Genomic DNA, 25,608 nt, shown 5'->3' with positions numbered 1-25,608 from the left:
AACTATATAGGTTCAAAATTCTTATTCTTATTTTTGTTCTTTGTCTTCAAAGTTCCAAATTTAATTATCTTTGTATGGCATTAGGCACATCTAAAAGAGTATTTTTATTTATGTAAAAAAAATACTTTATGTTTGGAGAATATATTTCCACATTGCACACCATAAAAACCGAAACATTTGTTAATAGCATGAGTATATATTTTATGTTTGTCTAAATATTTATTTATCCTTATTATTTGTTACACGAATCAAGTCATATTTTGTTTAATTACATATTTGATCAGATTTATTTTGCTCATATGTATCCCACGTGCAATAAGAAATCAAGACTTGTGTAGTTTTTGGATAAAAATGTTTTCTGAATTGAGATGATTTTTAATTATATAAAGATTAAGAGGGAAGAAATAACGATAATCGTTGTCTGTCATTTTCACCTCAAAAGAGTGAAGTAATAGTCCAATGTCTACTATTGTGTTTCAACTCAAGGAAAGATAACTCCTGAGATTTGATCGAGCATATTCTTCCATTCTTTAATAATTTTAATTTTAGTATTAAAGGACAGACCAACAATTATCACAATTTGCCTACCCACTTCAAGAAACAGAAGTATGAGTCTTATGTTAGCTTTTAGGACTCATATTTGATAGACGATAAGATCTTAGTCTCTATCATACTTTTAACCTTATTTGATTTTTCATATGAAAAGTTAAGATAACATAGGCAACAATGACATACAACAATTCCATTACACTTTTGAAGCTAATATTTTCAAAATATTTTAATCTAAGTTATTTAGTTAAGATTTACTATTTAAATGCAAAAGAAAATATTTGACATTATTTATACATACTAAATAATATTAAAGTTTAATATTTAAAAACAGAACTATTTGGGAATATTTAAAAAAAATTAAAAGTAACAATTTAATGTTTGTTTTTGTTTAGGAAATATTATTTTCTTTTAAAAAAATTCAATCAATTAATTATATATTAATAAAATAAAATATTTATTATCATTGGAAATGATGTATCATCCTACACCATAAAACAAAGCGCATTACAAATATGATATTTTATTTATTAATAATGGTTAACATGTATCATATATATTAATTTCACTATGAAATATAGAACACAAAAGTTCAATAAAAAAATCTCTTAGAATCTTGTGTGCAATGTGACATTCATTGATAGCTTTATAAATAAAAAAATTTCATTTTATAAAATTAATAAGTATAAAATAATAAAATATATTAAAAATATAATTTCCTTTCAAACATCTTCTTACATAAATGATTGGTGAAATGCTTAAATCCAATAATATCAAACCAAGTTTTATGCTCATATTAAAAAAACAAATTTGAATGAATGTCAAAGGAAATGGGACCCTTCCTCTTTTACTTTGGTGCTCTTTTGACTTCTCCACTTTTCACACAGAATGTTAAGGTTGCATATATTGGTAATGGGGCAATGAGGTGAAATACACGATGTGGCGTGAGAAAAGGTGTAAAATGGTCACTTCCTAAAATTAACAATCCACCCAATAGGTGTAACACCATGAATTTTATGTGTACGTTTTATAAATTATTTATTTTATGAATGATTAATTTTATAAATTAATCGGTATTTATTTAGGCAAAACCATAGTTGATTGTTAGTCTTGTTTTGTGATTTTATATTTTATAGTAAATTTTTGTAATTTTCTGTGACGGAAGGTTTTTGAGCTGCTGCTAGAACCAAATTTGTCCTTTGGATATTCCCATGTGGAAATGGGATAGCATCGCAATGGATTTTGTGAGCGGATTTCCTCGAAGTTCGAAAGGTTATGACTCAGTTTGGGTGATAGTGGATCGTTTGACGAAGATAACTATTTTTCTACCAATCAATATGAAATACTCATTGGAAAGGCTAGTGGATTTGTACATCAAAGAGATTGTCCAATTGCATGGTACTCCTACAAATATCATCTCGGAAGACCCACGTTTCACTTCGAAATTGTGGAATGGTTGGCAAACAGTCTTGGGTACCAAACTGAGTATGAGTTCAGCTTACCACCCGTAGACGGATGGCCAATCTGAACGGACTATCCAATATTTGGAAGACCTGTTGAGAGCATGTGTGTTGGAACACTCTGGAAGTTGGGCGGGCTACTTGCATTTGATAGAGTTCACCTACAACAACAATTTTCATTCGAGTATCAACATGGCGCCGTATGAAGCTCTTTACGGTAGAAAGTGCAGAACACCATTATGCTGGTTTGAAGCAGGGGAGAATTTGATACTAGGATCCGAGTATGATAAAAGGATAAACCCTCTCAGTTTTGAGGAATGAGATCATGTATTCATGAGAGTGGTTCCAATGACTGGTATTGGCAGTATTCTTAAAGCCCGTAAGATTACCCCTAAATTCATAGGACTATACCAAATCCTTAGAAAAGTTGGACCAGTAGCTTACCAAATAGTCTTGCCACCTTTATTGTCAAACCTACATAATGTCTTCCATATGTCTCAACTAAGAAAATACAATAGTGACCTGTCACACATCATTGAACCCGATTCAATTCAGCTAAAGGATAATCTCACTTTTGAAACTATACCCTTGAGAATTGCGGATCGCAGCGTGAAGAAGTTGAGAGACAAGGAGATTGCATTGGTCAAGGTGATCTGGAGCCAATCAAATGGAGAAGATGCGACTTGGGAAGTTGAGGACAACATGAAAGAGTCCTACCCCTCTCTATTTGCTTAAGAGGTGCGTTTAGTTTTCGAGGACGAAAATCTTGTAAGTGGGGAGGATTGTAAACACCATGAATTTTATGTGTATGTTTTATAAATTATTTATTTTATCAATGATTAATTTTATAAATTAATCGGTATTGATTTAGGCAAAAACATTGTTGAGTGTTAGTCTTGTTTTGTAATTTTCTATTTTATGGTAAATTGTCGTAATTTTATGTGACGGAAGGTTTTTGAGTTGTTGTCGGGCCCAAATTCGCCCGAATTCGGACCGATAATGTGTTTTGAGTTCCGTAACTCAGAATCGAATTCTGATTGATCCATTGGCTTCGAAATATTATTTCGAGTCAAGATAGACATCAAGTTCATCCAGAACACATTTCTAAATATTTTTCACTCCGAATTTTGTGTTTCGAAGTTCTAACCGTAAACCGAAATCAGGAGATTTTTATTATTCGACCGGTATTAGCCAACAATACTCGGGCATTGTTTAATCGAGAATATATCATCGAAAAGGTCACATCACTTTCATGTAAAAGGCTTGCTTGTTAAACAAGCAAAAATACATATCCTCTTACACAAAATCCCTAAAATCACTCACCTATCTCTTACACAAACTATTTTTTGAAAAACCTTTGACTTTTTCCCAGAAAATCTGATTTCTCTCTTTAAGGAGTCAAACCCTAGCTAAGAAAATACATTGGCATTTCAAACTCTTTCTTCACTTTGCATTCTCTAGGAACTCTCAAGGTAATTCTTCGTGGTTTTTCCTTTTGATTTCTTCATCTCTTAACATCTAACCATTAAATGTTTATCAAATTTTAGTATGATGTTTATATGTATGTTATGAATATTTTCAACCGTTGAAATATTCTAAATATCTTCCTAACTCTTTTTATGTTTAAAACTCCAAATAGATATTTTCTTGAACTTAGAAAGTTATTTTGAAACCATGAACTCTTTGTGTCCATGAGGCTGTTTTTCTATGTTTAGAAAGTTTATATGTTTGTTGATATTCGAACATGATTAAAGGTGATGGTTGCATATCAAAGGAACATTTAAGGAGTTTTCCTAACCATGCAAAGTTTGGACTTTCGTACTTGTTTTGGCTTGAAAAACCATAGCCTTGAACAAGTTTAGAATAGTATATTTTTAATGTTGAAGTTTGATTTTGTTTCAAAGGGGGTGGTTTTAACCTTTAAAGTGTTTAATGATAAGTTGAAGGATCAAAACTTTCCTTAGCATTAGGTCTAAATCATGACCTATATGTGTTTAGGAAAAGTTTATCTAAAATGTTTATGAATGAGTTTTGTGAAAAAGTGTTGTTTTAAAATATTATGAGTTAAAAGTTGGTTAGTAAATGATATTCTTTGACTTCCAAGTTCAAGTAATGATTTGGGATAAAAGATGACTTATAAAAGTCTTGACTTTATAAACTTAAAGTGTTATGAAGTAAAAGATGGTTGATTTGTTATAAAATGAACATTGATAAGGTCAGCTTACTTTAAAGTGGTAAGTGTAACTTAAGAAATGTTGATTTAAACGTTGTTTAAGTATGAGATCAACACTATCAAGAATGTGTTGAAATGACCATGAAAACCTATTATGCAAACTATGGAATCTACGTAAGATGACTTACTTTAAAGTGGTAAGATCAACTTGGGAGATATAGATTTAAAAAGTGTAGACTTGGTTTAAGAAACTTACCTTAAAATGGTGAAGTATGGCTTAAAAAGTCCCCATGAAAATATAAATCTATGAGGTGATAAAAGTGTAAACTTTATTAAAAACTTCTTGGAAAACGTTGGATATCGGGAACAAGACTTTCGATGATAAAGGATGGTTCAAAAATATGAATCTTGGACCGGATGGATGAAAGTCTATGAGTTGATAAAATGGATTAAAGTGTTAAACAATGTCTTGACTTTAGGGTTATCATGTAAAATTGATTCTCAAATCACTAAATTGTTTTTCTGTGTTTAGTTTCGAAACTTTCGAAGTTGGACGATTAACCCACTCTCTCGTAAAGGAAATTAAGCACGCGACAATCTAAGGTGAGGCAGAATACATCGTGACATAATGGTGTCCGAATATGACACACGGATATCCTAAACTATCTCAAAAGTTTGGAGTTATATTTGTGTATTAAGAAAACCCGTACTTAATCAAATATTTGCATGCATGGATTTTGTACAGATATTTTCTTAAGTTGTATGCTTACGATAGCTTAAAATATCAGGTATTGGGGTACTTATCCATGAAGGAACACCATTTGAGATACTAAAATGCAAAGGGATCGAAAACGGTGGAGAGTTTCAACCTGGTAGCCCAAAACGGCGAGGAAAATGGTCCTGGTAACTGGACCACCTCGCCCGGGCGAGCCAGCCTTGCTTGGGCAAGGGAGAGGCAGGAGATGAGGCCTATTTTGGTGCTTGGGCGAGCAACCAGACATGTATTTTGACAAATTTTTGATGGATTTGTCGCTTGAACAACAGTCCCTCGCTTGGGCGAGAATCGGGAAGAGAATTGAGTTTGTTTTGATGAGTTCGTCGCTTGAGCGACAGTTTCTCGCTTAAGCGAGAAACATACAATATTTTTGATTGTTTCTGATTGTTTGATTTCTTAGGAAATAGCCCTAGCTTGGGTGTGAAGTGTATTTACACCTGAGAAAGACCATGACTCAGATGATTGAGTCTAGTGCTCAAAATCAACAAAGTTATACGAGTACCTTTTTTCTTGCACCTATTTAGGGCAACGTTTCCGACTATGATGTCGTGATTACGACAATACCCAAAAAGGATTATATGATACCATGCAGTGAGGTCATCTGACCGTAAGAGGCTTAGCCATGTGGTCATCCATGATATTCAATAATGGTTTGTAGTGGTAAGGATGTTATTCCTCTATTACGTGATGGCATAAGATCGGGTCTCACATGAAGCATTCATTTGGCGGATGTCTTAGATTGGGCCGATCATATAAAAGAATGATTAAAATATTTAATCGACTAACTTTGGTTAGTTTACATACTCATTATGGATAATGAAGTAGTGGAGATGAAATTTACGGGAGACGAACGAGCCTTGAGATATTGATAGGACGGCGATGGCGGTGATTCATCAACAAAGTCTTTAGGGTGAGTCTAGGTGAGATGAGTCCTTTGTATTCCTAGATGAGGTATTTTGTTGGATCGGATAGTTCTCACATCGCAAACTAGACGATCTCTGACAACTCCTATTTGCAATCAGGATCGATGAGATGGATGCCTAGAAAGTGTTTGATACGACACCGTCCTGAAATGGACAGTTCTTTGGAACAAATCGATCATATATCCTTGTGAGGAATAGTTTGGTGCATTCAAATCGGCTTGTTATATGACCTATACTCTCGGTTATTTCTAAATAGTTTATTGGGAGGATATTCGTGTAAGGATGGATGAAATAAATATAGCATTCATACATTGAGCACGTGGATATTAATCCTCATGGTTTAAGTTATATGTCATTCATCATTTGCATTTATGTGTGTGATATATATTGTGAACGTTATGCATGTATGTTTGGATGTAATATTCTGTGTAATTCCACACTGTCAATGAGTTATATTCATTAGATGTCTTACTCCCTCTTCTTTATATTTGTCTTCTATTCGTGTTTGTTCAAATGGATCATTCGGTCAGGATTCGGAGTTACCGCTTTTCGATGTCCCAGGAGGGGGCATGGAGTAGTGATGGTCATAGATACACCTACACATGCCCTTGTGCTTTAGAGATAGAGATGGTGTGTGATGGATCTTCCATGCGCTTTCCCTACTATCACGAGAAGCTGGAGGCTTCCTTCACCCTGCCACCTCGTAGGTCGGCACCTACTGTGCCGTCGACCTAGTTTGTGACCCCTCAGGGGCCAGATGCTGCAGGGCCTTCCAGGAGGCAACGGACTTTGGATGATGCGATCAGTTCCCTAGTATGGAGGAGAGCAGCCTGTTAGACGATGTCAGACCTCCAGGCGGATGCAAGGGTGGTGACTCCCTCGCAGCATTCGTCCTATGTTCCAGATGATGAGATGGCGGCGGAGGAAGAGGAGCCAGCCGCTGAAGAGGATGATTGTGTGGAGTTGATTAACATTGATCCATTGAAGTTCTCAACCTCTCCTCCGACTCAGAGATAGAGGAGGACCCAAGCAAGTGTTCCAGCACACCCGTAGATGCTGGGGCTAGCCGCTAGGAGTTGTTTCCATTTTTATTTTGTTTTTTGATTAGGGTACTTGTGTAGTGTATTTATTTTGGGAGTAGTTTTATTTGGGCGACGATTAGAATTCCACATTTTTTTTGTACTAACATTTTCTGATATTATAATGAAGTATTATTCAAAGTTATATTGAGTTATTTATGGTTACCATTAAGTAATGATTTTTTATTTTCCGCATTGTATGTTATTTAAAGTGATGTTCCGAAAATGAAACGAATATAAGGAAATAAATTTTATATGGCTTCATTGTTCAAACAAAAAAAAATTACCCATTTTTTAAGCAAGATTGTTGAAGTAATTTTCAGGGTGTTACAATAGGGGGTGCTCGACATAAACACGATGTTGTGATGGAAGTCTGAAATAGAAAAAGGAAAAAAAAAATTAGACATGCTTATGATTATATTGATCCGAGATGTGAATTTTTTTATAAGGTTCTATGTCTAATCATTTAAAAATGAGCCAATGAAACCTTTTCGATTTCTATTTATGTTGTCTGTGGAGTTCGTGCATTGTATTAGTCTACCAATAAAACTCAATAGTTCCTCTATTATATTCCTCTTTATTTTATTATTAATTCCTTGTCTTTCATTGAGATATCCAACAACTCCTTTATGACTTTTTCTATATGTGTGATCAAATAATATTTTTGATAGTGGTTTGTAAATTCAATTCGACCCTATAAGAAGCACTAAAATTATTTAGGTTCAAAATTCTTACTCTTATTTTTGTTCTTTAGGTTCAAAGTTCCAAATTTAATTATCTTTATATGGCATCAGGCATATCTATAAGAGTATGATTATGTTCTAGAATTGTACTAAAATTTATTTATGATTTTTTTTTCTCTCATAATTTATTTCAGTCACCCTTATGGTCCGTTCGATTTAAGAAAATGGATTACTGAGATGAGATTGAATGTTATTAGTGTAACTTAACTTTGGTGTAAATGAATCAATTTTATATATATATATATGTAGGGAGTTACTCATTTGAGAAAAATACGCTATTGTGAGAAATGAGAACACTTAATACATATCATTAGATCTTGATTGAATGATTAAGATTAAAAGATACATGCATATGACTATCATGTAACCAATAACTAACTTTTAATCATAACTATCAATGATTGATTGTAATACCCAAATTTATGGTTCTCACAATTTTTATATGAAAGTTGTTCTATAACTCCATATATATATATATATATATATATCTTTATCACCCATAAATTATTCTTCCGTTTACTTATTGTGCATATTACCGCAAGTATATATTGCTCATACTAATTGTCAACGGAAACAAAAAGAAAGTATAATTTAGTATTTTCATGGTCGTAAAAACAAAAGCTTCCATAGAAGTTAGAAAAATTTAAGCTTGAAAATGATTAATATTACTTATCATTCCAAATATCTATCTTCTAGTGATATCCTCATTATTAATTTGGGTGACAAGGGACGTAATTAGGATTTATAGATATTCATATTAATATTATTTATGTGTATATAACACATTTTAAATGTTAAATTATATATTATATATTTTACAATAATAAATATATAAAATATTATTACATAAATAATATACGCACATATTATATTTCAATCATCAAAATTAATTATGATGAAACAATGGTAAAACAAATAATATATAATTTTAAAATAATAAAAAATAATATTTATATAAAATATGTAATAAAAACATCATAAACATCGTGAAAAACTATTATGAATATTTTTGTGGGTATTTTTGCACAAAATGATCAGATATTTTTGTCATCTCTAATTTCGGAAGATATATTCCATTATTCTTTGGATGGTAATTCAGATCCAAGCACATAACAGACCTAAATTGTTCTATTATGTCATCATCCTTATCAGCTATGTCTGCAATGGCTGTTTTCCCACATAAACATGCTTCTTTCTTAAACCTTTATACAACCAAACTCACTTCTTCTTTTTATAGTACACTACCCATTACCCACTTTTCCCACTTCACTCTTCGTCGCAGGTTGTTTCTAAATGCCCATGTTTCTCACATCTTCAGGTTCTTGTTTTTTTTTATGTATATCTATTCATTATAAATACTTGCATGTGGTCCCCTTAAACCCTAAACCCTACTGCTTTAAAAGGCGGTTCAATGCACGAGGCTCCGAGTTAATGAGTTAGGAGGGTGGATGTATAGGCAGTCTTATTTTCGCAAGCGAATAAACTGACTTAGTAAATCTCCCAATATTGGGCTCCATTAATTTCCAATGTTTTAAATACATTACTGGTTTAAATTATATTTATACATGTTCTTCAACTGTTATTGTAGCTATTAGTTAATATTGACTTTACTTTGGAGATTATTGGTAGAGACATATTTGAGAGAGTTTAATTGCAACATTTCATTAGGATGTTAGGTAAATAAGTAAGATGTATTTGGGACTAATTGATATTTGAGGAAATACCTATTTTGGTCCCTCAAAATTTTCACATGTACAGTTTCGTTACTCAAAAATTGAAATACCTAAAATGATCCCAAAAGTATCAACTATATGTCAAATTAGTTCTTTTAAGCATGTTTTGTGACACTTGATAGAGACTATTTTGACGTACATTCACGATCATTGAGTACTAACTTGGATTTTTTATTTTTATGGGAACAAATTGATACACAGAAATTTTTAATAACTAAAGTGGGTATTCACTCTTGATATTTTGTTGAATTAGCTTTTATTTTTATTTTTAAAGCTATAGATTTAATAGCCATTTATTTTATTTTTACTCTATGTTGCATATGTTGAAGAACTTAGTTTACTTATATAGTATGGACACTCCAAAATGATGTTTTGGATTTCAGCCCTATTCTTTGTTATACAGTTTCCTTTTCTGTGTTAGTTTATTGCGTTGAATTTTGGTATAATGAAGTGTTTTTTTGCATTACAGAAACAGAATTAGTTGCTTTAAACAAGAGGATAAGGAAAACTATGATGTTTCAAAATCTAAGGATATACCATATACACAAGATAGATTGAGCAATGAGGTGCAAGTAAATGGTAAAAAGGGGAATAACAAGGTCGAGATCTCGTTCCTGGCTATCATAGCAATTGCATTAGGCGTAGCTGTAACATTAACAATAGCATCCATTGCCCAGCAGCCTACTGGTGGATCATCGTTTGGTCTGCAGATTCTATCCGAAGGTTCTTCCTCTTCGGCAGTTGCTCCAACAACTGCTGGTTTCACTTTCAAAGCTTTTGGATACAGAATTATACTTCCAGAATGTGCACCAGGGTACCCCTTCCTCCACTTGTTGTGGAATTACAGTTTGATTAATGAGATTGTTCTCTGCCTTTTTTTTCGTTGTCCATTGAAACAGATTCTGTTAATACTTCAGTTATCAAAAAGTTTCTACATTTTTACTTGGATTTTAGCAGTAATTTTAAATTATAAGAATGCATAATTGCTAGCATGATTAAATTTTGTTTGGGACCATGAACAAGGAGACATAATTTGGAAGCATGACATGTTGAAGTTGCTAGATTATTTCCCTTTTTTTCATTTTAAATGAATATCATAGTGAAAGAAGATTTTTCTGAAAAGGGTGGATTTACTTTCTTCACAAAGGCAAAGCATTATTGAATATGAAAGTATGATTTTAAAGTTCTGTGTTCATTGTTTGAACTGGATTCTGTATATATTGTGAATGCTAAACAAATAAGTAACAGACGAATTTCTGTGATGGAAATTTTAAAAGTAGAACTTCTAATTAACCTGTTTTTTTACTTGATTTTTATTGACTTTTCACATAAGCTACCGTATATCTGAACTTCTTGCAGATGGATCTACTTCTGGTTGCTTATGGCGGCAGCTTGTGGACTTTTCATTAGTGAAGAGGCTTTAAATATTTGGGTCTGTGCTTTTCGCTGGTACTTCTGTTTTACATCCTCATGTGTAATGAAAACACTATAGTGCTTTCACCCTTATTATGAGAAGTTCTAATTGTATTTGAAAAATTGACTAGGTTGGCATATCAATAGCAAGGTTGCTGTCTCTAGACGGAACATGGAAGTCTTTTGCGGAATCTTTCTCGAGGAACGCTCCATACATCGTATCAACAATCTTCTGGGTTTACTGGTAATTTGCAACTCAATCTTAACATTTACATACTAATCTTATTGCAATTTACCTGTTATTATATTTTGTTGGTCATGGAATGTATGTTTTACTTGGCAATTCTGTTTCCAGGGGAGTGTGCATTAGTGACCTTATACCATTTTACTTGGGGAAGCTTTTCAGACAGTCTGGTGCATCTGATGATGTTACTTCAAGGGTGAGTACTTCTGCATGATTCCTTCTCATTCCGACTCGGCTAGGTTTAGATTTTGGAATCAAACTGAGGCATTAATGCATAAACTTCTCTATAATTTCCAATTACATATCAATGTTTTCATTCAGTTCATAAATATTTTATTCCTGGTGGTGTCAATAGTTAGGAGTTGGCAAAGAGAAGGCTATGCAGATCACTGATGCAGTACAAAAGTATGGCAATCTTATAGGTTTTGGTAAGCCCCACGAACTTTTTTATCTACGTCGCAAGTGCTTTATAACAACAACCGAGTCTTAGTCCCACTAGATGAGTCGGCTGCATGGATCGAGTGACGCCATAGTGCTCTATGATAAATCATGTTCATTGACAAAACATTGATCTCTAAATCTTTCATTTGCCTATGGTTTTTCTTGTCCTTCATCTGTCTCTAGAAATAGGGCTAACTTTCATTTGAGCTACTCTCCTTACCAGGGCTTTAGCGGTCTCCTCTACATGTGCCCAAACCATCTAAGCAAGATTCTACCATTTTTTCTATAATAGGAGCTACCCTAACTTTCTCCCTAATATATTCACTCCTAATCTTGTCTTTTTAATGTATCTACTCTTCCAACGCAACATTCACATCCCTGTTACATTGCAAGTGCTTTGATTTTCGAAAATTGATTTTCAATCACTTATCAAAAATAATAATTTCAATTAACATATTTCTGTATCAATGAGGTAAATGCTAGTGATTTTGCTAAATTATGATCCAAAGAACACAAAATATGTACATATTTATATTAACATAAGTGTCACTCCCACAAAATTGTTAAATCATTATAGGCAGACAAATGTCATATACCCATTAGTTGAAATTTGGTTTGAGTGGACTTGATTCCACTGTTAACTGTAGTTTCAGAAGTGTCGGTTAATCCGTTTAGATTTAATTTGTTATCCATAGAACCAGAACCCTAAGATACCATATGGCATAGTGCTTCCACCCAAACTACATGTGGGCATATTTTAAATATGCCCGTGTTTTTATGTCTGTATGTTTATCTACCTTTCAGCCGACCTCACCTAGTGGGATTAAGGTTTGGTTGTTGTTGTATAATTATATAGCTTTCATGTGAAAGTTCACTTAATTCTTCTATTGATTTATGGTGTTCATGTGACTTGTATTTGACAGTTGAACGGTTCTCTTTCGGAGTAAGAAACCCTACGGCTTTCCTAGCAGGCGCCTTGGTTAGTGATTGAAATTGTTTCATGTGCTAGCAAAAGTACATGGTTTGTGTTTATTAGTATCCATGCTTTGCCTTTAATGAAATACCTAGTAGAAATATAAATCCTAATAAATGATTAACAGTTTTTATCCTTGTTTTGTTTTCATACATCTTAATTGCCTGACGATAACCGATTTCTATTTATCGTTAGTTAGGTCCTTTAAAGGGGTATAACAACTGCTACCTTTTTTCAAATGCAGGGTATTTCTCCAGAGTGTTTTTTTGCAGGGGTCTGTTGTGGAGGTCTATTCACACTTTCCATTCAGGTGAATGTGAATCATGCACCATTACATGAAAAATAGTGTGAATCATGCACCATTACATGAATAATAGATTTCTTTTTAAAAAGCTCAGTATGTTTATATAAACATTGACATGGAAAATTGTTGGATGTTCTTTTTCATAGAAATTATAATGTTGTTTATCTCAATGACAAATGAAATCCATGGTTAATACTTTCGATGTCTTTTAAAATGCTCTGTTTTGTGGCTCAGATCAGTTAGAAACTGAGAATATTGACACCTAAATTAATATCACACTGAAAACTCAAGGATTTGTAGAGGGGAAAGGTGTTTAGAACTTCAGATATCAAAGCAATATGAATGCTTAAAATCTAGGATAAGCAAGATACTATATCCGTTCTTATAACCTATCGATCTTTACAATTTTGCACACGTATTTTAAGCGACAAAAACCAACCCCGAAGGAGGGGTGAAGAAAAAGAAATTATGCCATGTTAATTTTACTCCATGCATGCAATTATGTGGTCTAACTTTATTTTAATCATCACGGGAATGGTTTAAACGATATAGTTTTTTTTTCGGGTTACGTTTAAGAAGAACAGTTTTTAATGCTGCTACTAACATAATTCTCCTTTTTCTTTTGAGGTCAGCTTGGAATAGGATTCCTTTTGAGGGAAAACCCAATATTCGCCGTTGCCACTGTCGCAACTGTAGTGGTATTAAAAATTCGATTTTGAACAATAAAATCCGTGTTTAGTTAAACATGTAGACTTAACTTGTTCATTTGTACAGGGAATTTGGACTCTTTTTCCGTACGCTGTGGCTGCATCGACTGCATTATTCTTGTATCTCAGACGGCGATACTTCTCCTAGTCCTTGGAATGCTTTGAAGAAATACTTACAGGATCTTGATTTGTATATGCAGATAAGTGAACTGTTCAAGTTAATTCAACCATTTATTGAATCTTTTTCCACTTATATATACTCAGAAAAAATCAGTTAGATATTAGAGAACTTGAGTGTTGTACCAGATTTGGATATAGGTAGTAATATATCACTATGGCTTATTAGCCAGAGTTACTAGGATAGTGACTAGTAACTCTTATTCTTTTGTAAATGTTGAATAATTTGATAATAATTCTCTTTTGGTTATTTGATTTTATATGAATATAGTTACTGCTTTATTAGAAGAGAATAAAGAAAATGCTCTCTGATTGAGCCACTTTTATAGGAAGACTTGAAGGTTGTTTGGTTATTTCTAAGAATAAACTTTACTCACAAATTGACACAATAATGGGAAATTAATTAAATATTCTCTTCATTTCAATGAGTGAGGATTCTAATAGAAATTGTCATGAAAGCTAGTGATAACTATGAAATCTATCAAGACTAATAATAATAATACTTGATTTCCAAATTATAAGAAATTATTTTTCCTTTCAAATATGTGATCATTTACCAAGTGTGGTCGACTAGATTAATTGAACAACATCATAATATTATATTATAAATTTGTACAAATTTTTTAAATCATTTCTCCTATAGTTTTTGAGATTAAATTATCATAAACACACACTTATTCTTTAAAAGTAAAAAAAAAAATTACCTATAAAAAGCAATATAATGAATTTATCATCTTATAAAACATTAACACAAGTATTACCTAAAAGTATATAACACATATACCCACAAAAGTACATATTGTTTTATTTTATCTAAATATATATTGATTCTATAGAGAGAGGAATGGTGCTATTTGTACAACCTAAAGAGATAATTTACTTTTATTATGGTATGAACTTATCTCATGGCTTAGTTAATTTATAATTTATTTCTCCTATAATTTTCTAATCCCTTATAAAAAATTTATATCTTCGGTATATTATTAAATAAAATTCCCTTTTGCCCATAAAAAAATATTTCCCTTTGCCCCAAATGAGTGGTACATGTAACATTATTCATAAAACAGTGAAGAAAAGTGTTGGTTCTATACACATCAACGTGTTCATTTGTGAACCAAACTCTTTGGCCCACCTTATTGTTTCATAGGCAATGGTTTTGGATGAGACCAATCCAACAAAAAAGAAAACACCAACATTGCAAAAACACAAATTTACTTTTCTTTGTGTTTTGTTGAAATAGATGTCTCTTCCAAGAACCATAGAAGTTAAACCAAATAGCAATACCCTTCAGAAGCTTATGAAGGAAGGAGCACCCTCTTCCTCTTCTTCTTCATGGAATAGGCCCAACAACAAAAGAACCAATATTCATGGTATGTAACACATTTTTCAACCAAAACTTTTCTATCCAATGTTGTGATTTTTTAAGAAAAATGTTTTTCTATACACATTTTTTTGTCCTTTTTTTAATACAAATATGTAACTAAAAGCAAGTATATATTTAATTTTATCATTTTTTTAAAAAAAAAAAGTGATCTAAGAACTTTGTACAAGATAAATAACATGCAAATAATTTTGTTATAAATGAAAATTCATTAACCATTAACCATGGTACAAGGGGTACCTTAACTTGTTACAAAGTATATACTCTAGGAAAATTATGAAAAATATTTGAAAATGATTTAAAATAATAACCAACAAAATAACATGATTATTGAGACTCCCAAACCAAAACCATGATTAAAATAACATACACACATTACTTCCTTTAAAAACAACAAAATAAACTAATTCACTCAACCAACAATGATTATTGAGAATAAAAATGTACTATGCCAACATGTGAATAATTTTATTTGCAATGTTAGGAGTTTTAACTTTTATACTCAAAGCCTAGTCTCACAACTACTCACATTTTTCTGTTTTTGCATGAAAAACAAAAAAAAATACAGAATCAAACTCAATTTTATTACATGTGATTATTATAGAACTGCTATAAATTTTTGTGGGTTGCTGTATTTTCTGAGTAATCATAAATCTTAATCAGTGTTATAAATTTTATTTCACAACCACAATTCCACAATATTACAGTTTCGGGATTGCGAGTGCATCTTCTCACAATTGTATAATCATCAGTAAGAATAGCAACCGGGCGGGTCGGGGTCGGGTTTGCACATACCCAAACTCAAACTCGAAATTCAAAACCCGAATCCAAACTCAATGGGGTTGAAATAAAAATACCTTCCCCGAACCCGAAAAACCCGAAAATGATAAAATATTAAGGAATATATGATATTATTTTCGTGTAATTTTTCTCTAACATTTCTATTTTCTCTTGTATTATTTCATTTCTTTTATGTTTGAAGATCTAATAGTATGCAAAGTAAAATTAGAAATTAAAAATAATTGGCAAATGATAAAAATTTCAATTTTAAATTGAATTACCTTACTTCATCAGGGCGAGTTCGGATCTTTGCTATACCAAACTCGAACCCAAACCCGAAATTTAAACCCGGATAAAACCCGAACCCAATCACATTGGGTTTTCCCCATTAAATTCGGGTTTGGTTCGGGCGGGTACCCACGAGTTCGGTTTTTATTGCCATCTCTAATCATTAGTGCGCACCAATGATAATATATGCATATGATGTGATGTTGGATTAATGAGTGATGTGATTACTAATCCTAATTCAGATGATAGTGATGAAGATATGTTCACGGTTCCAGATGTGGAAGCTACACAAAGTGTTCAAAATAGTAAGGACAATGAGAGTGTGAATGAGCCTCAGCTTCAAACTAGCTTCCATGGAAAACGCAGCCATGGAAGAAACCCTGCAGATAAGGAGTATAGACGCCTTAAAAGGTAATTACATAAATAACATGCACACGTACTAGGCTAAACCTTAAATGCTTTTGCTTATTTTAACTATGGTTTGATGCTGAAATAATCGTGCGGCCTACAACCATCGGGGAATCACATAGTTATTGGATATGAGAATAGTGGAGAGCTATAAGTAAGATAATATGAGTGAGTAAGGCACGATCCTATCCGCTCACCCGGTTTGGTCCGATGATTCAAATAGGGTCGGGTTTATGGCCTTGCTTGGGTAAAAATTAGGCTCGGAGAATGTTTAGGGTCGAGTAGGGGACAATAATGACCCGGCCTGACATGTCCCATAGTCACCCACTCATTATGTTTCTATGTGTCTTTATTCAATTGTATACAGAATAATTACATATCTTTAGTCGGAAGTATCATTTATTCTCTAATCTTTTCAACATATATACATGATTAACAATATATATATATATATATATCAATTTACATATTCATACTAATAAGTAAAATATTGAGAAGTATTAGCCTGCTCCAGTTCCCTTACGAAACTTTCGTTATTGGGTTAGCATACACTTTCTAAAAGATGTTTGTACTATATTTAATCTGGACTAGGTTCGAGTTCAAAGGCTCACCTATCGATATTTAAGATCGGATTAGTTTCAGGTCTAGGTCTGAGTTCAAAAAATGACCTTACCAATATTTACGGTCGGATAAGGGACAAGTCTTACTCAGCCCATACTCACCTTTATAAGATACCATATCATTTTTTCACTTATAAACTCTTTCAGACATCCTCCCATTCTCGATATATAACTTACACTTGAATGGATAAGTAGGACTCCGATGAGAATATGAGATGAGTATGTGTATAAAAAAACAGGTTATTGAGGAACAGAGTTTCTGCTCAACAGGCCCGTGAAAGAAAGAAGGTATATGTAAATGATTTGGAATCAAGAGCTCAAGAGTTGGAAGACAAGAATTCCAAGTTAGAAGAGTCTATATCAACTTTGATCAATGAGAACACCATGCTCCGTAAGGTAATTAATATCACCCAAAACAAATTTCAACTTCATATTATTGAATATAGTATATACATATTATTGAATCAGCTTCATATCTAAGAATATATATTGAATTTAATTTACTTGCAGGTGCTTATGAATACAAGGCCTAAAGTTGATGAGAGCAATGATGCTTAGACATATTAAGTAAAATAAAAAGTTACAAGTCTAAGATGCAAGAAATTACATGTAAATCTAGTGTCCAATTCACATGTACTCTCAAGATAGAAGACTACATGTTGGAGAGAAATGAAATTAGAATTAGTTGATGAAACCTTTGTGAATTTGGCCACAAGAAACCTTTGATGAATTGCTTCAATGAAGTATGAGCTAAATCTTTACTAAAGACATTAATAGTGAATATTTAGAAATTTATCTTTTATTATGTTGTGAATCCTCATTTTGTCAACTTAAAAAGTTTTTTTATTTAATATTGATATTTAGAATTGTATTATAAACCCCGAGTAAAAATATGGGGCCCAATGAGTTATTAAGATTGGGAACCCTGCATTTCATATACTAATTTATTTTAAGATGCTCCTGCCAACTCATGAGATGGCACTTATGCACTGCCAACTCATCTAATTTTTTCTGTTGGCAATGTTGCAAAACCCGAGCTAAATATCAAATCGAAAGAGGTCTCATATCAAATTTAATCGTTTTAAACGGTTAAACTATTAGGTTTGACCGGATGATTTCATATATTTATAAATATATAATTATATATAAATGTAAAATTTTATATAATTATATTGAACTAACCGTCCTCCACCTTTTAAGTGAATTGTCTAGTTCACTTCTCGATTTAACTGGAGTTTAACACAATCAGACCAGAATTTTTCCGATTCAAAGCGACCCAACCATTCATTCGGTTAAAACTGCAAATCAAAGCCTATTCAAGTTCGGTCAGTGATCAAACTTGTCGGACTGTCTCGTCTGGTCCGGTTCTCCCAGCATTGATTAAGGGTTTATTTATGAATTGAGTTTTGGAGGGGAATAAAGGGAATAAGAAAGTTTCGAAGTCTCTCACAAGTACATTCATCAACGGTGGACATACTCTACTTTGGTCGAACTGAGAGATGAAGGAAGGAAAAAGGGTGGAAGGTAAAGAGAATAAAAATAGACTTTTACTTTCTTTGGTTGTGAAGTGGAAATGGGAGGGGATATTTTATGTGACAATACCACAACCATTGCGTTGCTAGAGTACAAGAAATAAGTTTTCCCACCTAACCACGCATTATTTGCACTTAACCTTCATGGCTTTAACTTCTTTGTTGTTGGTCAAGGCAATGGAAACTTTGACCCAAAGAAGGACCCATCTAAGTTCAATCTTATTGGTGTGCCTTTGCACTTCCTTGGAGACAATCCAAGTGAGTGTTATAAAATGACATTCTTATATACACCATAATGTAACACTGAATCACTCAATGTGTCATCATATTAAGACTAATTCATGGGTTTCATTGGTTTTAAATTGTGGTTTCATTCAAAATCATGATTACGGTACATTAAAGAAAAACTACAATAAACTAGAGGTAAAATAACAATAGCTCCATACATATAATGACTTATGATTACTGCACTAAGCTATGGATGCTTATCAAGATCCTTCATAATTTTAGAAGTTTTCTGATTTATGAACTCTGAAAGCTACACACATTCATGAGCTATATACTGAAATTATATGATGGATAAGGAACATAATACTGACAAATATAATTCGTTCAAGGTACAAATCTTTCACACTATACAATTAAAAGCACTTGTAATTGTCATTCATAACAAGTACCTTGTTCCAGTGTTGTATTATATAGATGCATACCGAATACCATAAAGTAGAAGTAAACACACTTGCCATCATAGTATTTAGGTTACACACAATATTCCCGGCCATTGAAACTGCGGTGCTCGGCACTTAGAACTCCCTGTCTGGGAACAAGACAGGAGCTACAAGAGACCATAGGTATAGCAGAGCAGTTGCCCAGCATGTGACAATCCGAACCCACACTGAAGGCCACCCGACATCGACCAACTTCCCACTCTCTCCGACAGAGGTTGACCATCCTGTCAGAAGCATTGCAGAATACATGCTAGCAAGAGAGAAAATCAAGTGGAAGAAGGCATATGAATACGAGACTGGCTTTGCTTTCTCATTCTCTTCAACATCCTTTCCATCCAATGGAAGCAAAGGCTTCCCTGCAGAATCAACAGAAATGGCAGATTTCAAGTGTTAGCATGTTATAAGAACAACAAAATATTGAGAGAAAAAATTATTAGAAATCCTTATATATAACAACAAAAGAAAAAGCTAGAAGCTAAGTAAAAGGGCCATGCAAGTGCAGCAAAGCATGTCAATCACTTTGCATATCTACCTCATGAACACCACCAAAAAAAGTCCATGAATTTTGCACCAGAGCAAAGCCAAAAAAAGTAACCCATGTGGAAACATTAAATAATTTGATGCTAATCAGATAATAGTATGACAAATCACTATATCCCTCGTGGCATGAAAATCCAAAATCAAACTCAGCTTTAAGGCCAATAACATCATTCTCAGATATGTATTAGTTGGATATACTTTTGAATTTGCCATATCTTGATTCATACAAAACAGAAATATTGGATTTTAAGAATTTACCAGCACGTGGGGAGCTTGGTGGGGAAAGCACTGTGGCAGAAGATCCAGCGCGCACAGCAGAATAAACAACGGATAGAACAGTTGTGCATAAACCCAGAGTAAGTGTACCAGTGGAAACAGCTTTTGAGTGTTTGTGAAGACCATTACACTCATAGTCTCTTGGTTCACTGGACAGTGCACTATAGCAGAGATAAGTGCAGTATACGGATATTACTGAAGCAGGTAAAATGCTCCCATTTACCTGTAAAATAATTCAAAAAACGTCAACAGCATGAATCCAAAGCAATGACTGGTTTACATGCTGGCTATATATAGCATAAAACCAATTCCAAAAAAAATAAAGTTTCAGCAATTAGTTCTTCAAGCAAAGCTTGCAAAGTTTAGTTACATCCCAAGCTGACAGCAAATATTTATTGTTTCTCATTGATGAACAAATGGCAAAAAAGAGAAGAAAAAAACAATAAATGTTTCACAAAAAATGTTAAGTGCCTTATAAAAAGGGCCACCAAAATCTTCAAAATGATGCCTTGTAGTAAGGATTAGAGGGAGTACTTTGTAAAGCCATAATTACCAAATTCGTATTCCATGAGAAATATTGAACCAACATAACATAAATAGCATATGCGAAACATTATTTAATAAGTAATAAATAACAGATTATATATGAACTTCTATACAATAGCATTTTTTCACCTTGTGCCTAAGTCCAAATAAATGGAAAGTTTATGCTATTCAACTTTCAGGCAATGAAAACTCAATATCATAGGAGAGACAAAATAGGCAAAAATTAGCATTCAAAATTTCAAATCAGTAAACCAAATTAAAAGTAGTTAGCAGCAATGAAATTAAAATAAAAAAACTTACAGCTGGATGCAGAGCAACTATGGCAAAAAGAATCCCGAGAATCAGGGCCATAGTTATAAAAAATGTATTGAGTCCACAGTCTTGTCCAGATGGTGTGAAAAAGTGAAAGAGAAGTCCCGAGAACACAAATGAAGCCACATAACAAACAAGTGAAACAACAAACAAAGCAATATACCTGTATGAATAATCTGTTAAATACTGAATTTCTAATTCAAACATATAATGTCAAGAGCAAACTATGTTACCGGAGTTAAATAATACAGCAAAGCCAAAAAAACTAACCAGAACTGTTCATCATATCCAACCCATTTGTCATTCCATCCATGAACGAAGTCCAACAAGAGCACAACTTGAACAAGAAGAAACATACCCGAGCCAAACTTTGATATTGTTTCTGCAAACAGAATCATAGTCGTGAGTAATTTACATGTCAAACACATTCGGTAAACAAAAAATGCATATCTATTTTATTTCCCATTCCTTTAAGCACAGAGGATTTTTGTCTCAAAATTTACAACTTCTATAAGATTGGTCACCTAACTTAAAGACCCTTCCATACCATGGCTACTAAAGGACTGAACAGCAAACAGATTCGCATGTTAAGATTCGAAACAAATAACTAATCACTACACTAGGCATTTAACAAAAACAACAGGATGATCATACATGTTTTAGTTGTTTTTTATGCTTTCTTTGTGAAAACAATTTATCCTCATCATTTGTACTTCGCTGTTCTCTTACAATAATATTTCTTTTATTATTAAAAAATGTTTGAACAGCTAAGATAAATAACTTTATAAAGAATCTGTGGTTAATCTACAGCGAACTTTTCATTCAAGCGACAACTATAATCTGCCAGCAACCTTAGACTCTTCGAAGTCCATATGGGAGCAATTCATAAATAAAGTCCCACAAGCAATGAGACAGATATATATTAGTAGGTTGTGCAAACATCACACTTCCATTAGATATCCTACAATGAAATGCAACTGTCCCCATTAACTAAATGTTGTTATCATTCTGAAAATAGTGATCAAATTTTGAATCAATGCAATTGTAACTTGTAAGTATCAGACAATCAAACTTAAGTCTTCTAGAGGTGTGAAGAAGACTTATCAGAGGCATGAACCTGATATTCATTCACAAATGGCTAAATAAGCATCCTATTACTCTAGCAAACACTATAGTAATCATACAGGTTCATACATGAAGTGCGATAAGCCCCAATATATGACTCGATCACTCAAGCGATTTACCATGGTAGTAGACTAGATGTACAAGCATCTTAACCATGCTTACATAATTCTCTAGCTTACCCTATGCATCGCGTATCAAATTCACCTTACCACATACTACATATGGGGATCGTCTCATAAATTTATGTAAAACGTGATGAACCGTGTAAGCATACTCATACCTATACCATGTAACTATGATCTTAACATTCTTGTGAGTCAACTATAAAGAACCAAATTGAATGAAATACATTGAAAGAAATACTAACCATAAAAGCTGATGATCTCATTCGGAAGGAAAAACATAAAGATTACCAAAACGCACCAACATATAACTTTCATCATCCAACCTCCATGATGCAAGCCATCACGAGGATCCTTCTGATTCTTCACACCAATCATTAAAACTGCAAGAATAGTGAAAAATAGAAAATTTCCAAAACTAACTCGCAGAACTGCATCAGTTTCAAACCATTCTCGACTAGGTGTATGCTTAAAGTTATTAATCCCTGAAAAAACAAAAAAAAAGTAACAAATTAAAATTAATTTCACAAATTCTTAAGAAAATTAATAAGAACAATAAAATTAGAAAAGGAAAAAGTTACAAGGAATAGATTCCATGAGAGGAGCAGCGATTTCACGAAGAATCCAAGAAACGACGAGAGAGAGAGCGAAGAGACCGCAATAAGCGATTCTAGCGGAACGACGACTGATCCCTGAAACGACGGTGCGACATGCGTCGCATGCGCAGGCGGCGCAGCATGAAGCTAGACACGAAGCTGCCCACATCGACGATGATTCTGGTTTGAGAATTGATGAAATTAGGGTTTGAAGAATGGGATTTGGGATGAATGAAGAGATGGAATATGAAGAAGGTTTCAGAATTGTATTGTTATAGGATTCCACAAAGGCTACTTTTGACTTTTTCAATTTTCTTCTTTATGCCTAGTCTTGTTGAATGATCTGGATTTTTTTTGGTTTAGCACATATATCATATATCTCGCATTTGAGGCAATCATGTCCAGTCGAGAATATCTACAAATATATGAAGTAATTCTCCTAGCTGACATTTTTTACATCCACAAGACTCGAACTCATGCTTAAGAAAAAACAAACATGTACCACTTGAACCAACGTCAGTTGATGAAATGACCTGAATTTATTTATAGATTAATCATTTGCTGCTTATAAACTTAAACTTATTGTGTAATCAATTTTATCAAAATGGTAAAGACTGAAACATGTAAAAATTTGAAGGAACCAAAATAATTTTTTATTCATTATTTATTGATTGATATAATTTTGTATTCATGTTTTTCTTAATAAAAAAAAATTGTTTTACGTAATAATATCTCAAGAGCTAAATATGTTTCTAATTATAGTAAGGTATGAGCCTTTTGCTTTTCGTTCTTGTAAAAAATTGATTAAAGTGCTTCTAGAATATTTTGGTTTTAGTTTATGTTGTTAGTTAATAGAGATTAATATTATGTACTTACACTCAAAAAAAATTATATACAGTCACATCATTCACTTTTCATTTATGTACGGTTAGTCTACTATTTATCTTCCAGTAAAAATTCTTATACTATTAATATATACATCTTTTATCTAGTGTATAAACTATCACTATAATTTCTATTTTTCTACTTTATTCTTAATTTTTTGAATTTATACAAAAATCAATATAATCCTATATGGTAAGACGGTTTTTCCATGGATTCTAAATTCTTTGACCGAAGGTCTCCAACCTCATGTTGTTGGATGTAGACACTCATGGCAACTTTGGGAGGAACTTGATTCCTATTGCAATTCTCAAACAAAAGCAAGGAGTAGGCAATTATGTTCCCAACTTCAATCTATTTCTCAGGGTTCAAGTTCCATTTATGAATATTTCACAAAATCAAGGGACTTGTAGATGCTTTGATTTATATTGGAACACCAATTTCTATCGCTAAGCACATTGACTACATTCTTGATGGCTTAAATGAAGAATATCAGCCAATAATTACTTCAATTGAGAGTCAATTGGATCTACCTTCGGTTCATAATCTTGAATCGTTTGTACTCACTTTCGAGTCTCAGCTTGAGAAGAACAAAAGTAAGGCGTTATTTGATGCTCTCTCTGCAAATGTAGCGGTTAATTCTTCTTCATCGCCTTCTTCAAAGCCAATCAATTCTTTCTCACGACCTTCGCACACATTGCATTCTCCGTCCTCATATTTTCCATTCAAATCTGATACCATGTAAGAACTAGAAAACAGAGGAGAAAAAATCTTTGACAAAGAGAAAGAAGAACAAAGAGAATGAGAATGAAAAATGAATTTTGAATTTATGATTTTTTATTCAATAAGAGGGAGAAGATCCCTTTATATACAAAAATACAAAAGAGTGAGTTTGATGGGCAACTAACTAACTGATTCACAAACATAAACCTAACAGATTCACAAAGCTAAACAGAAAAGCTAACTGAATGTTGAAGCTGAGATATTCTAATAGAGTTTAAAATTTATGCACTAACAGTAAAGTTTTTTACACTGTCAGCACATCATTCACTATTGATTTGTATTACTTTTGTTTGAGAGTCAATGATGGTTAATAAATCAATGGTGAATGATTGACTGACAGTGTAAAAAATATTTACACTGTCATTGTATACATATTAAATCAATTCTAATAACCGCCAACACAAAAATATTATAACATAAAGTACACTCAATAAATTCTCTAAAATAAAATATATAGAAATTAAATATTTAATAATATAAAGAGTAAATTACACTGACACCCCCTGAATTTTAGTGAAATTACACAAGCTATCCCTCACTTTTTTACACCTACACAAACCTCCCTTAATTTTTATACTACTTTCATTACACTGACCACTCCTGCATAACAAATAATTGTAATATTTTAAACAAAAAATGAGATAAACGCAATTAAGTTAAACAAAACATGATATATTGTGGAGACAATTCTAAATAATATATGAGACAATATTTCTTTATTATTTTTGGTTCGTTACACTATATTATAAGAACAATTTAAACAATATTTCTTTAGAATTGTTAATGCATTTGTAACCAAAAATAATAAAAGATACATTGATTTGTATATTATTTAGACTTGTCTATACAATATATCATGTTTTGTTTAACTTAATTGCATTTATCACATTTTTTGTTTAAAAGATTACACTTATTTCTTATGCATGAGTGATATAATGAAAGTATAAAACTAGGAAAGTTTGTGTAGGGGTAGAAAAGTGAGGGGTGGGTTGTGT

At 32.7% G+C, this 25,608-nt stretch overlaps 3 protein-coding genes across 5 annotated transcripts; 2 read left to right on the top strand and 1 right to left on the bottom strand.

Annotated features, from left to right (window-relative positions):
• LOC109358995 lies at nucleotides 8,786-13,774 on the top strand. 2 transcript variants are annotated; one of them, XM_019603479.1, is made up of 10 exons: nucleotides 8,788-9,020; nucleotides 9,905-10,249; nucleotides 10,795-10,867; nucleotides 10,980-11,092; nucleotides 11,204-11,288; nucleotides 11,448-11,520; nucleotides 12,457-12,512; nucleotides 12,751-12,816; nucleotides 13,443-13,508; nucleotides 13,585-13,774. In XM_019603479.1, the coding sequence occupies exons 1-10, from the start codon at nucleotides 8,836-8,838 to the stop codon at nucleotides 13,663-13,665; spliced, it is 1,143 nt and encodes a 380-aa protein (XP_019459024.1). In that variant the 5' UTR covers nucleotides 8,788-8,835; the 3' UTR covers nucleotides 13,666-13,774. The 2 variants fall into 2 exon arrangements, with proteins under 2 accessions (XP_019459025.1, XP_019459024.1); XM_019603480.1 differs by lacking the exons at nucleotides 13,443-13,508; nucleotides 13,585-13,774 and adding an exon at nucleotides 12,873-13,416 and having other exon boundaries at nucleotides 8,786-9,020; nucleotides 12,751-12,841.
• On the top strand, nucleotides 14,794-18,781 carry LOC109360732 (transcription factor HY5-like). Of its 2 annotated transcripts, none has more exons than XM_019605806.1 (5): nucleotides 14,794-15,064; nucleotides 16,386-16,554; nucleotides 17,411-17,567; nucleotides 17,682-17,738; nucleotides 18,688-18,781. In XM_019605806.1, exons 1-4 carry the CDS (start codon nucleotides 14,935-14,937, stop codon nucleotides 17,727-17,729), a joined length of 504 nt encoding a protein of 167 aa, XP_019461351.1. In that variant the 5' UTR covers nucleotides 14,794-14,934; the 3' UTR covers nucleotides 17,730-17,738; nucleotides 18,688-18,781. The 2 variants fall into 2 exon arrangements, with proteins under 2 accessions (XP_019461351.1, XP_019461352.1); XM_019605807.1 differs by lacking the exon at nucleotides 18,688-18,781 and adding an exon at nucleotides 17,790-17,986 and having other exon boundaries at nucleotides 17,682-17,736.
• On the bottom strand, nucleotides 19,275-23,230 carry LOC109360731 (probable serine incorporator). The gene is made up of 6 exons (XM_019605804.1): nucleotides 22,934-23,230; nucleotides 22,598-22,837; nucleotides 21,376-21,487; nucleotides 21,094-21,268; nucleotides 20,230-20,470; nucleotides 19,275-19,787 (listed from the first exon to the last, which is right to left on the bottom strand). The coding sequence occupies exons 1-6, from the start codon at nucleotides 23,115-23,117 to the stop codon at nucleotides 19,507-19,509; spliced, it is 1,233 nt and encodes a 410-aa protein (XP_019461349.1). The 5' UTR covers nucleotides 23,118-23,230; the 3' UTR covers nucleotides 19,275-19,506.

This window comes from Lupinus angustifolius, chromosome LG11 (genome assembly GCF_001865875.1).
Source record: "Lupinus angustifolius cultivar Tanjil chromosome LG11, LupAngTanjil_v1.0, whole genome shotgun sequence".
In the NCBI taxonomy this organism is placed as follows: domain Eukaryota; kingdom Viridiplantae; phylum Streptophyta; class Magnoliopsida; order Fabales; family Fabaceae; genus Lupinus; species Lupinus angustifolius.
This window is presented reverse-complemented; position numbering and strand designations above follow the sequence as displayed.